The 13,826-nt window shown below is 47.3% G+C and overlaps 1 protein-coding gene across 2 annotated transcripts in view; it reads left to right on the forward strand.

Moving 5' to 3' along the window:
* The first annotated feature begins 7,719 nt into the window (after positions 1 to 7,719).
* The window catches only part of LSP1 (lymphocyte specific protein 1), a 117,101-nt gene continuing 110,994 nt past the window's right edge, over positions 7,720 to 13,826 (forward strand). Inside the window, exon 1 of one of the 2 annotated variants that reach the window (XM_063944706.1) lies at positions 7,720 to 8,161. In XM_063944706.1, coding sequence (XP_063800776.1) covers positions 8,082 to 8,161 — 80 coding nt within the window. In that variant the 5' untranslated portion in view covers positions 7,720 to 8,081. The remainder of the gene's footprint in view (positions 8,162 to 13,826) is intronic. The other variant, XM_063944704.1, reaches the window with a different exon arrangement.

The raw sequence follows: 13,826 nt of genomic DNA on the forward strand, positions 1-13,826 counted from the left end.
GGGCGGTCTTCAATGCATTGAACCTGGCCCAGCATTTAATTCAAAACCGTCCTGTTCAAGTACAGTCAGACAACGCCACCACAGTGGCTAACATAAATCATCAAGGCGGCACTCGAAGCTGTTTGGCAATGAAGGAAGTCTCACGGATTCTACATTGGGCGGAACGCCATCTACCGGCCATATCGGCAATATTCATTCCAGGAGTCCTGAATTGGGAAGCTGACCTTCTCAGTCGTCAGGACGTACACGCCGGAGAGAGTGGGGCCTCCATCCAGAAGTGTTTCAACTCCTAGTGGAAAAGTGGGGCCTTCCAGACGTAGATCTGATGGCATCTTGACACAATCACAAGGTTCCGGTCTTCGGAGCAAGGACAAGGGATCCTCAAGCAGCATTCGGGGATGCGCTGGCGGTGCCGTGGAGGTTTTGGCTGCCGTACGTGTTCCTTCCGGTGTCACTCCTGCCCAGGGTAATTCGGAAGTTCAAGCAAGAAAGAGGAATTCTGCTTCTCATAGCTCCGGCGTGGCCCAGACGGCACTGGTTCTCAGACCTGCAGGGCCTATCGTCAGAGCGTCCAATTCTACTTCCACAACGCCCAGACCTCCTCGTTCAGGGCCCCTGTGTCTACCAGGACCTAGCCCAGCTGTCTTTGACGGCGTGGCTCTTGAAGCTTCCGTCTTGAGGGCTAAAGGGTTTTCTGAGGCGGTCATTCAAACTATGTTGTGGGCCCGGAAACCGGCTTCTGCTCGGATTTACTATAGGGTCTGGCATTCTTACTTTGTTTGGTGCGCATCTAACAATCATGACGCTTCCAAGTTTAGTATAGCCAAGTTGTTGGCCTTTCTTCAGCAGGGCCTGGACTTAGGCCTGCGTCTGGCCTCCCTCAAGGTTCAAATATCTGCCTTGTCAGTGTGGTTTCAGAGAAAGATTGCGACCTTACCTGATGTCCATACCTTCACTCACGGTGTGTTGCGTATCCAACCTCCCTATGTCCCGCCTGTGGCTCCTTGGGACTTGTCGGTGGTTTTGGAGGCGTTACAAGAGTCTCCGTTTGAACCTCTTGGTTCAGCTGATCTTAAGTGGCTTTCCCTTAAGGTGGTGTTCTTGCTGGCTATTGCCTCTGCTAGAAGAGTGTCGGATCTGGGTGCCTTGTTTTGTAGTTCCCCATATCTGATTTTTCACCGTGACCGGGCGGTTCTTAGGACTTGTCCCGGATATTTACCTAAGGTGGTTTCTTCGTTCCACCTTAATCAGGAGATTGTGGTTCCAGCCTTTGTCTCTCCTGATTTGTCTCCCAAAGAGCGGTCTTTGGATGTGGTACGGGCTCTCCGTATCTATGTGAAGAGAACTGCTTCTATTCGAAAGTCTGATTCTCTCTTTGTTTTGTTTGGGTTTCACAAACGGGGCTGGCCTGCTCACAAGCAGACTTTGGCCAGATGGATTAGAATGGTGATTGCACATGCTTATGGGAGGGCTGGTCTGTCAGCTCCTGCTCACATTACGGCCCATTCTACTCGGTCTGTTGGACCTTCTTGGGTGGCCCGCCGTGGTGCGACCCTTGAACAATTGTGCAAAGCGGCTACGTGGTCCTCAGTGAACACGTTCAAAAGGTTCTATGCCTTCGATACTGCCGCTTCCCAGGATGCTTCCTTTGGACGCCGGGTTCTTGTGCCCGCTACAGTGCGTCCCCTCCCATAAGGAACTGCATTAGGACATCCCCTATGTCTTTCCTTGTGGAGCCCAGTGTACCCCGCAGCAGAAAACGAGTTTTATGGTAAGAACTTACCTTTGTTAAAACTCGTTCTGCAAGGTACACTGGGCTCCATAAGGCGCCCACCCTGACGCACTTAGCTTCTTTGGGTTGGTATGGCATTAGCCGCTAACACTTCTCCTGTCGTGAGAGTGTGGTGTATATGGCTACTAACCGTTGTCGTCTCTTTTCCTGCTACTGCATTGGGCTAGTTAACTATAAACTGAGCTCCTGACTTATCTATCCCGCAACCTACCCCGGCTAATATTGCGGACTTCTTGAAAGACATACACGTTCCCTCAATAGACCCGGCTACTTTACTGACACTTGAACTCCCTTGGTCCCATAAGGAAGTTGAACAAGTGATACACTCGCTCCCACTGGATAAGGCGCCGGGCCCGGATGGGTATTCTAATAAATTCTCTAAACACTTCAAAGAACTGCTGACTCCTATCTTAGCCTCAGTTTACAATTATACCTCTTCTGAGGGAAGCTTCCCAACTGAAATGCTGGAAGCACGAATGGTCGCGTTCCCAAAACCGGGGAAGAACCCTGGTATGATGCCCAATTATCGCCCTATAGCGCTATTGAATACGGATTTAAAAATATATGCAAAATTACTAGCTAACAGACTTAACCCCCTCCTCCCCTCTCTCATCCACCAGGACCAAGTAGGATTCATCCCCGGCAGACAGTCCCCTGATAACACAAGATGGGTAATAAATGTTCTGGACGCCTTCTCCGCTTCGGATGAACCCCTATTGTTGCTTTCGTTAGACGCGGAAAAGGCGTTCGACCGCCTACATTGAGGATATCTCAAAGCTGTTTTATGTAAGTTTGGACTTAGTGGCAGGGTGCTCACCTCCATTCTGGCTCTCTATACCAACCCGACAGCGTGAGTATTTGTAAACGGTATGCTATCCCCGTATTTTAAGATTACGAATGGCACTCGCCAGGGTTGCCCCCTGTCTCCGTTTGTATTTGCCCTAGCAATGGAACCTCTTGCTGAAAAAATCAGATCCACATCTCAAATCAGAGGCGTGGAATTTAAGGGACATTCACATAAGATATGTCTTTTTGCGGATGATGTGCTTTTATCATTAACTACCCCTGCTACCTTCCTGCAAACCTTACACACACTTCTGCATGCCTACTCTGCGGTATCTTACTACAAATTAAATAATTCTAAAACAGAAGCACTTCCCATTAATTTCCCGTCTCCTCTTCTGACCTTATTGAAAGCCTCCTACTCATATTCCTGGCAGGATAGAAGCCTTAAATATCTGGGGGTTCAAATTACCCCGAAAGTACATGACTTAATATCTGCAACTACCCCCCTCTCTTCGTAAATTCACTAAACTGTCGTCTGACTGGATGATGCAACATGTCTCGTGGCTCGGACGCATTGCCGCATTGAAGATGACGATTCTCCCCAAACTAAAGTACCTATTCCGAACCATCCCTATCCTTCTTCCCAACTATCTCCTATCTAAATTTAATTCTGTGTTTAGCTCCTATATATGGAAGGATAAGAAATCGAGACTAGCCAGGTCAAGGATGATCCGCCCCAAACAGGAGGGAGGCCTGGCCTATCCTGACATACACTCCTACCAGTTAGCATGTTTGCTCACACAATCAGGAGCTTGGCATTGTAAAGCAGATCTTAAATTATGGATACACCTAGAGCAAGGCCTAGTATCACCACTTCCTTTGTCTGACATACTGCTATTACCAGGTGGTGAAGGCAAGACGCTGATAGCTAAATCAGTCACGGCTCACTCTGCCCAAAAGGCTTGGCTGGAAGTACTGAAGGGAGGGCATGATATCTCCCTTCCTTCCCCCAACCTCACATTGAAAGGATTGGCCATCCTAATCCCTGATCTCTCCCTTGACACCTGGATATCTGCAGGGATCTTATCCCTCAACGATATCCTGGCAAACAACTCACTGATCTCGTTTACTCAAATCCAGGTGAAATATGCCTTACCTCATAGAGAATTTTACAAATACTTGCAACTTAGACACTGGCTACAAGGCTCCTCCAATCCTCCTTATCAAGTGCTTCCATTGCCCAAGTTAATCCAGAGCTTCTTTAATACGGGGGAGATTAGAGGAGGCATATCTAAGTGGTACAATTTTATAATCAGCCCCCCTTCACGACAGAAAGCCCCATTCCAAACTAAATGGGAGTCTGACCTCAAATGCCCCATTTCCGCAGAGGAATGGGAGATGGTTTTTCGCATCTGCTTTAAAGTGTCTAAATGCGTTTCACATATTGAATTGTTTTATAAAATACTACATCGCTTATACTTCACACCTTCACGTTTACATATGATGCAATCCTCCACCTCTGACCTCTGCTGGCGCAACTGCGGTAAGGTGGGAACACTATTGCATGTTTTCTGGGAATTTCCGTTACTCGCTCCCCTCTGGAATTCAGTATTTCAATTGATCGCATCTGTCATTGGCCATCGTATAACCCCACATCCAAGACTGGTTATCCTCCATCTTTATTGCGGCGGCTTGTCAACTAGTGATCAATATGTACTGGGTCATATATTCATCTCTACTAAATTACTGATAGCCCGTCACTGGCGCTCCACTGCGATTCCGACTATTGCCTCAATAGAAAAAAACGTGCATTCTCACTACGAATTTGAAACTGCGGGGGTTGAATATAGTTCCTCCCCCTCGTGTCAGCTTATTCGCTGGCTTCCATGGAGCGATTACTGGTTTAAACGATCTCCAGACTCTGTCGGTAATCATGGATAATTTATTTAATTGAGATACATGACTCTCCTCTCACCGTTGGGTCGTTGTAACACGCCTTTTATTGCCCTCTCGATATACTGTTGGAATGTTAGCTGTTATGTACAAGTCCCTTTTTCCCTTGTCAAACAATGTGTGTACCCCCCCCCCCCTTTTTCCCTCACCGTCCCTTTTTTCTCTTCTGTACCCCCACCCCCTTACTTTATGCTTGAAAAAGCCTTAATAAAAATTAATATTGAAAAACTGAGCTCCTGTGCAGGGAGGCGGGGATATAGAGGAGGCGGCGCTATGCATTCTGGGAACAGTCAAAGCTTTTGAGCCTGTTGGTGCCTTGGATCAAGAGCCTACTCTACACCCCTATGTCTTTCCTTGTGGAGCCCAGTGTAACTCGCAGAAAGAGTTTTAACAAAGGTAAGTTTTTACCATAAAACTCGTTTTAAATTACCTACTAATTTTCTCGTAGTCTGAAGAGGATACTAGGCGCCCGCCCAGTGCTTCGTGATTCCTGCAGGGTTACTTGGTTAAGTGTTATTGTAGGATCAGTTGTTGCTGTTCTTGTTCATGTTGTATTAATATGGTTTTCTTTTTGTTTGTGTGAGCTGGTTCGAATCTCACCACTATCCTTTCTGAATCCTTCTCTCAAGATATGTCCGTCTCCTCGGGCACAGTTTCTAGACTGAGTCTGGTGGTAGGGGCATAGAGGAAGGAGCCAATGCACACATAATTTCTTAAAGTGCCCAAGGCTCCTAGTGGACCCGTCTATACCCCATGGTACTAATGTGGACCCCAGTATCCTCTACGGACTATGAGAAAAGGATTTACTGGTAGGTAATTAAAATCCTATTTTCTATATTTGAATAAATGAATATATATTTTAACAGTTTCTTATACAGCGCAAATTCCATATATATATCACTGTGCAGGGCCCCAAGATTTCTGTTGCCGGCCCTGGACATAAGGCATGATGGGGCTTCTGGGCAGACATAATGGAGAGGACTTTGGGCACGAGGTGGCTCTGGGCAGTCATAAGGGCATGAGGGGGCTGTAGGTAAGATTTAAGGGCATGAGGGGGCTCTACCACAAACATAAGGGCCTGTGGGGGCTTTGGGCAGACATAAGGTATGAGGGTCCTCTGGGCAGACATACTGACATGAGGAGGCACTGCACAGATACAGGGGCATGAGGGGGCTCTGGGCAGACATAGGGGCATGAGGGGGCTCTGGGCAGACATAGGGGCATGAGGTGGCTCTGGGCAGTAATAAGGGAATGAGGGGGCTCTGGGCAGACATAAGACCATGAAGGAGCTTTGAGCAGACATAAGGCATGAAGGGCTTCTGCGCAGACATAGCGGCATTCTTGACAAACATAAATAAGGGCATGAGGGGGCTCTGGGCAGACACAAGGCATGAGGGGGCTCTGGGCAGACACAAGGCATGATGGGGCTCTGGGCAGACACAAAGCATGGATGGGGCTCTGGGCAGACACAAGGCATGGATGGGGCTCTGGGCAGACACAAGGCATGATGGGGCTCTGGGCAGACACAAGGCATGGATGGGGCTCTGGGCAGACACAAGGCATGGATGGGGCTCTGGGCAGACAAGGCATGATGGGGCTCTGGGCAGACACAAGGCATGAGGGGGCTCTGGGCAGACACAAGGCATGATGGGGCTCTGGGCAGACACAAGGCATGAGGGGGCTCTGGGCAGACACAAGGCATGAGGGGGCTCTGGGCAGACACAAGGCATGATGGGGCTCTGGGCAGACACAAGGCATGAGGGGGCTCTGGGCAAACACAAGGCATGATGGGGCTCTGGGCAGACATGATAGCACAAGGGGGATCTGGGCAGACATAATGGCACGAGGGGGCTCTGGGCAGACATAAGGGCAAGAGGGAGCTCTCGCTGCGCTCGCCCGCACAGCGGACTCGTTGGCTCGCTGCACTCACCACAGGATCTATTCTCACTCTATGGGGGTCGTGGACACCCACAAGTGGGAATAGTCCCTGTTAGTCAGAATGCCGACTGCAGGGCTTCTGATCGCTCGGGATACCGGCATCAACATGGTGCCCACCAGGATCCCGAGCACCAGTCACATGACACAGATGCTAAAGTTATATATATATATAAATATACTGTAGGTAAGATAGTCTGAGAACTGCTACCCGAAGCAGGTTGTCTAAGTCATGCCATGCGTCTATTGCCATATGGTGCAAAAAGGGTGTAGTATGGTATGCCGGCGGCCGGGCTCCCGGCGACCAGCATACCGGCACCGGGAGCCCGAACGCCGGCATACCGACACCGTGGCGAGCGCAAAGGAGCCCCTTGCGGGCACGGTGGCGCGCTACGCACCCCACGCTATTTAATTTTCCCTCCAGGGGGGTCGTGGACCCCCACGAGGGAGAATATATGTCGGTATGCCGGGTGTCGGGATTCCGGTGCCGGTATACTGTGCGCCGGTATCCCGACATTCGGCATACTGAAGACCATCCGTGCAAAAAGGATGGGTGAGGACACATCTGTATGCAGCCACAGACAAAAAATCCCCAGGAAACGGCACTCATTGTTAGAAACGACAAGATATTCATACAGAAACTGATACAAATACTCAGAACCAACCAACACTCTGCCTGATGTCTCTGCTGTGAACTGAGTGTTGTAAGATGTGCAATTGCCTATACAACACAACATTTAGGGGCACATTCATCACAGAATATTTGTGGGTACCCTGAATATATGTACAGGGGACCGCAGCAGATACTGGTAGATATCTGATGCAATCCCCGGTTCTCATTTGCAAAAGCAGCTTCCTTAGGTTTCCATGGGGGCTGCTGAATTTACCACTCTCCAGAATACGAAGGACTCTGCTCACACATGCAGTGCATCAGCCTGCGCAGTATCGCATCCGGCCCCCGTGTACACATCTCAGGGACAGGCTCCCATCTGGACCACCGAACCTGCATGTGTTTAATGATGCCTGCCTGCGTTACATGATGTGTTATTGCAACAATAAGCAACTTTAACAGATTATAATTATCCGGTCTAGAATCCTGATAATAATAATAAATAGGCCCCTTAGACAGAAGAGGTAGGGAGATGCAGGCAGGATAAATCTGCACACATTGCAATCATGCCTGTCAGCCAGCTCCCCCCCCTCTCTGATTTGTATCCTCTGAGCTCCTCTCTGCAATATGAAATACAGAAGTGCGATACGTTCACAAAACCACATCCTGCAGAATGGTAAGGAGGAGGAGAGGGGGGGAAGGAGACTGCTGTGACACAACCCAGGAAAGAAGAAAGAGATATACACCGTGACAAGGCACACACACATCTAGTGACAACGAAACAATAGCACAGGGTCTAACACACTCTCTAGCTGGGGCTGAGACTACATCCCTCTGTCACACCGATACAAAGCCCTGCTGGCTGCAAGAGAAAAAAAAAGAAAGAAATCACAAATCTGCAAACACCCATATTACACACACATCTCTGGACCACAGTGTGCCACACCCTGACACAGACCGGGCTGACACTGTTACACTGTGACACACTGACAGGGACAGAGCGAGATGTCAGACAATGAGGAGACACAGAGAGTGGAGGACAATGAAGAACAGACATATGAAGAAAGACTGGAGGAGACTGAAAGGTGAGGAATACAGGGTTATTACCCCTTCTCTATGTATCTGCCTTTGGCAATATGTCTATGTAATATTGTATAGAGACACATAGTCAGAGCTCCATCACATCTGGTACATCCAGCTTCCAGGCCTGTGTGACATCCTGAGCCAAATTTAGTGGAACTCCACCCAAACGACCATAATGTGGATGTGTCGGATGTTGGATGACAGAGGAATGAAAGCAATTTTCAAAGGCTCCTCTTCTAAGGCACCAATGCTAATCCCACAAGGAGCAGCACAGACTTCTACCACTTGTTCCCAGGACAGCTGCACTGGGAAAACACAGGATTTTTTAGGGGGATTTTTGACAAGGGGATTCCAACTGCTTTACCAGAATAGTCATATCATATGTATGAAGCTTAAACACAGTGGTGATGGTGGTGGGGGCTGGGTACAAAGCAACAAAAGCAAGTAACTTTGTATCTAGAATAACCCATGTTGCAATGCAAGGGGTGCAAGTTCATTTCTTGTTTTTGCATGCAGGGTAAGTACTGGCTGCATTTGCATGTATCCCCCAAAATACTGGACATCTTTATTTTTAATTTGGAATTTACATTTGAGTTTGGACAGACCACTTGCTCTTTGTTGCTTTGCTCCCAATGCAGAATCAGCCCCAATATGTATAGAAACACTTTGGGGGGGGATGTATCAAACCTTTGAGAGAGATAGAGCGGTGCAATTGCCTATAGCAACCATTCAGCCATACTTGCCTACCTGACCCCCTCCATGAGGGAGAAAATGCTCTGTTCCTGGACTTTCCTGGTAATGTATGATTGCCATCACCTGTGGTGAGCTAGTTAATGGATAAGAAAGGTGTTTCACCACAGGTGATGGCAATCATACATTACCAGGAAAGTCCAGGAACAGAGCATTTTCTCCCTCATGGAGAGGGTCAGGTAGGCAAGTATGCATTCAGCTAGTAGCTATCATGTATCTGGAAAGCCATTAGCTCAATCTGCTGCACTTATTCAGTGTCATGAATGACAGACCTACAGATTAATTTACATACAGTGTTATAATCAGTGGTTGCATGGGGAAGGGGGGGGGGGGGTGTTAACATAACATACATGTAATGTTTGTGTAATATGTGTGCTGGCTGCCTTACCTGCAGAGGGAGTGCGGGGGACTACCTGAAAAAAAAAAAAAATGGAGTTAAGGCCCATACAGCAGGCGATTCACTCTAGGAGCAATTTCACCTAGTGCACAGGTTCTCAAACTCAGTCCTCAGGACCCCACACAGTGCATGTTTTGCAGGTAACCCAGTAGGAGCACAGGTGTATTAATTACTCACAGACACATTTTCAAAGGTTCACAGGTGGAGCTAATTATGTCACTTGTGATTCTGTGAGGAGACCTGCAAAACATGCAGTGTGTGGGGTCCTGAGGACCGAGTTTGAGAACCTGTGACCTAGTGTTTCCCCTCCCGGGCTGGGCCGCCAGCAGTGTGTATACACACTGTGTGATGTCGCTAGCGATATAGCACAGTGACGTCTTGCTGCGGCCGCCCTGAACATGCAGCATCTGATGAAAACGTCAGATAGAGCTGCATATACAGACAACAGAGGTGGTCGTTAACGATCCCTGGGAGTGCGTGTCGACCGTCGTCAGCAGAACACACACTGGGCAATACTATAAACGATATTGCTCAGGAGGGTAAAAATGAGCGATATCTCTTACAATATTGCCTGGGGCCTTAACTGTGCACCTGGGCAAAAACCTGTTACACTGCAGTGGGTGGTGGGGGGGGGGGGGTCATGATGTAAAATGTGCAGAGAATCCAGGGGGAGATGTACTAAGCAGTGAAAACAGTGAAGTGAGCCAGTGGAAAAATTGACATAACATTTATAATTTGCATACTATAAAAGTATACAGAGCAGCTGATTGGTTTCCATGGGCAACTTCTCTACTGGCTCACTTCCCCACTCTTATCACTGCTTAATACATCTCCCCCCTTAGGGGTCTATTCATGAAGCAGTGAAAAGTGTGAAGAAGTGAGCCAGTGTGGAAGTAACATTTATAATTTGCATACTGTACATTTGTAAGGAGCAGCTGATTGGTTGCCATGGGCAACTTCTCCACAGGTTCACTTCTCCACCCTTTTCACTGCTTCATGAATAGACCCATTAGATTTGAGAGGGGTGTGTCCAAACTCAAATCGAAATTGCTGTGTAAGAAAGAGTTAAATATATAGCTAAAACGCGCCAGAGTATGAGATCGTTTTATTTCTTTTACCAGAACATGTGTATGAATGAGGCCTGAATGAATGTTACATTAGCCGTAATGTATAACAAGGGCATGAAGGAATAAATACAATAACGAAAGATGTGGCAATTGTGTTGTTTATTACTCCTGAGGTTATTCATTGTATTGTAGGACTTATTATAGGACTAATCAGTGGGAAAAAAAAGTTGTGGGGAAAAAAGGGTGTGGCCACACGGGGCATGGCCACTGAATATGGGAGCGTGATACACATATGGGGGGCCAAATACACATATGACCCCAATAGTGCAATGCCAGATACACGTATGCCCCCAGTAGTGGAGTGCCAGATACACATATACCCCCAGTAGTGCAGTGCCATATACACATATGCCCCACAATGCCAGATATGCCCCTACAGTGCCAGATACACATATGCCCCCATGGTGCCAGATATGCCCCCCTCCCCCCCAGTGCCAGATACAAATATGTCCCCCAGTGCCAGATATGCCCCCATAGTGCCAGATACACATATGCCCACCCAGTACCAGCTACACACCCAGTGCTCCCCCCCCCCCTCCCCCCCTCCTGCTCACCGCTGCTGTGCATGGCAGTCAGGTCAGCAGTACTGTGTTCCGGCCGGCAATTTCTTACCAGTACGCAGTACCGCCCCGTACCGCCATACTTGCAGCATTGGAACTATGGTAATACTAATTAAAAACCTGAAGAAGGGACACATACAATATATAAACTCAGGGTATGTTACATTGCAAAGTATGGACCTTATTTCATAACCTGAGAGAGCTAGTCATGGGCGTGATTCCAGTAAATGATCCTGTATTTTTAAACCAGCAATAATGTAAACAGCAAAATCAGGGGGATTTTGAATCTTGAATTATTGACATTTTGAAAATACGAACTAACTAGACAAAATCATGCACATAACTGTACTCACCTCAAGACTATTACATAAATCCCTATCATACGGGCATACGCATCAATGCTTGGAGAGAGATAAAGTGGAGAGAAATAAAGTACCAGCCAATCAGCTCCTAACTGCCATGTTTCAGGCTGTGTTTGAAAAATGACAGTTATGTGCTGGTTGGCTGGTACTTTGAAGACTATTTACTAAGCCATGGATGGAGATAAAGTACCAGCCAATCAGCTCCTCACTGCTACGGTATGTTACCAGCTGGGTTTGAAAAATGGCAATTAGGAGCTGGTTGGTTGGTACTATCTCTGTCTACTTATCTCCATCCAGGGCTTAGTAAATAGAATCCTGACTCTCTCCACTTAATCTCTCTCCAAGGTTTAGTAATTAGACCCCAAAGTACAAACCAATCAACTCCTAACTGCCATTTTCAAACACAGCCTGTAAAGTGACAGGAGCTGATTGGTTGGTACTTTATCTCTCCCCAGAGGAGATGTACTAAACCTTGAAGAATGATAAAGTAGAGAGAGATAAAGTACTAGCAAATCAGCTAAAAACTACCATATTACAGGAAGAGTTTGAAAAAAACAGGAGCTGATTGGTTGGTACTTTATCTCTTTCCACTTTATCACTTTCCAAGGCTTAGTACATCTTCCCCAGTGTCCATTCGTTGATGCATCACATTTTGCATGCAATGCATCTTGTCGCTCATCACAAGCATAGCGGCATTTATTAACACAGTGGGGTATATTTACTAAAGTGCAGGTTTACAGAAGTGGGGATGTTTCCCATGGCAACCGATCAGATTTTACTAATTTATCTAGCACCTTCTTGAAGATAATACCTAGAATCTGATTGGTTGCTATGGGCAACATCTCCAATTCTGTAAACCCACACTTTAGTAAATATACCTCAGTATGCTTGAAAAAATCACAAAGGACAGCTCTTTGATAAGAGTTCATGACCCGGGAGTACTTCTGCGTATGCGTCAACTGGTGCAAACTGAATGGGGGTAAGCAATAAGAAACCTATAGGCTTCCATAGGCAACGTCATCACCTATACCAGGTCCAAGCTCTAGAATGTATCACATTCCGGAGCTTGGTCCATATGAGAAAAGTTGTCAAACCTCCAGAAATGGCTTTTTCTTTATGTTAGCGATGGTGTCTCCTGCCCTATGGTCCGGATGCAATGACACTTGAGTTCAGCAGCCAGTGCCCAATCACTTATAAGGCAAAACCATACTTTGTAAGTGATTGCCCCTTTAATTATTGCCCTATATATTTAACATAGTAATAGTATATAGAGGGTCATTCCGACCCGAATGCATGCTGCAGTTGTTCTCAGCGCAGTGATTGGGTCGGAACTGCGCATGCGCCAGTGCCGCAGTGCGCCGGTGCATGCCAGATGGCCGAAGGCCGTCGTTACCCAGCGATCGCCTCTGCCTGATTGATAGGCAGAGGCGGGAGGGGGCGGTACGTTTTCGGGGAGCGGTCCGGCCAACGCAGGCATGGCCGGACCATGCGGGGACGAGCCGCAGCGGCTGCGTCACGTCACACGCAGCCGCTGCGACCCGGGGCAGCGACGAGTAACTCCCGGCCAGCCGCAGAAGCTGCGCTGGCCGGGAGTTACTCTTCTAGTACAAAAGCACTGCCGCTGTGCGATGCTTTTGTACTTGTGTTTGCGGGGGGGATGGACTGGCATGCAGGGCAGGCTAGCCCTGTGCTGGGCGTCCCCCCGCATGTCTGAGAAGATGATCGTAGCTGTGCTAAATGTAGCACAGCACAGCTACGGTCAACTCGGAATGACCCCCATAGTCTTTTTCTTTTCAGAATTCAGATATATATGAATGTCTTGACTTGTATGTATAGTTGCATGAAGTGGTATAACAGGGCTTCTTCACACAGTTATGTAGTGAAAGCAAGTATGGCTGCCAGACTCAGACTTTCTTGTTCTAAGCATGTAGTGTGTAATGGCAAAAGGGGGAGAAAAAGGAGAGCATGTCACAGTGCAGACAAAGCTCAGAGGGGGTTTCCAAAGCTTCTCTGCTCAATACATTATATGACGTCTGTTGCCATGGTAATTATATAAAACTGGAGAAAATCTTCAGAATAACCAATTATTAATAGTAAGCTGAAGAAATCAAGGGGAAGCAGACAGACCTATGTGAGCCTATGATAAGGTGAATTTAGAAGCAATAATCAGAATATATAACATTTATTTAATGATTGATTGCTCCACTTTTTACATTTAGAAGACACAGCAAATTAGAAAAACAACCACAGTTAACAGATAAAACTCATAGGAGGGGCTGTTTCAATACTGTAATCAATAAAGAGTATTTTAATTAATCTTGTTTTAAAAGAAGGGCCCTGCTTGGTAAACTGGCCTAGGGGCACAACGTTTCTATATGTGACCTTTTATTCAGTTAGCTAATGTAGGCTATGGCAGTGTCAGCATGGTCACATTCACCAGTCACTAAAGGGGAACTACACCCATGGAAATG

Source organism: Pseudophryne corroboree, chromosome 11 (genome assembly GCF_028390025.1).
Source record: "Pseudophryne corroboree isolate aPseCor3 chromosome 11, aPseCor3.hap2, whole genome shotgun sequence".
Lineage (NCBI taxonomy): Eukaryota > Metazoa > Chordata > Amphibia > Anura > Myobatrachidae > Pseudophryne > Pseudophryne corroboree.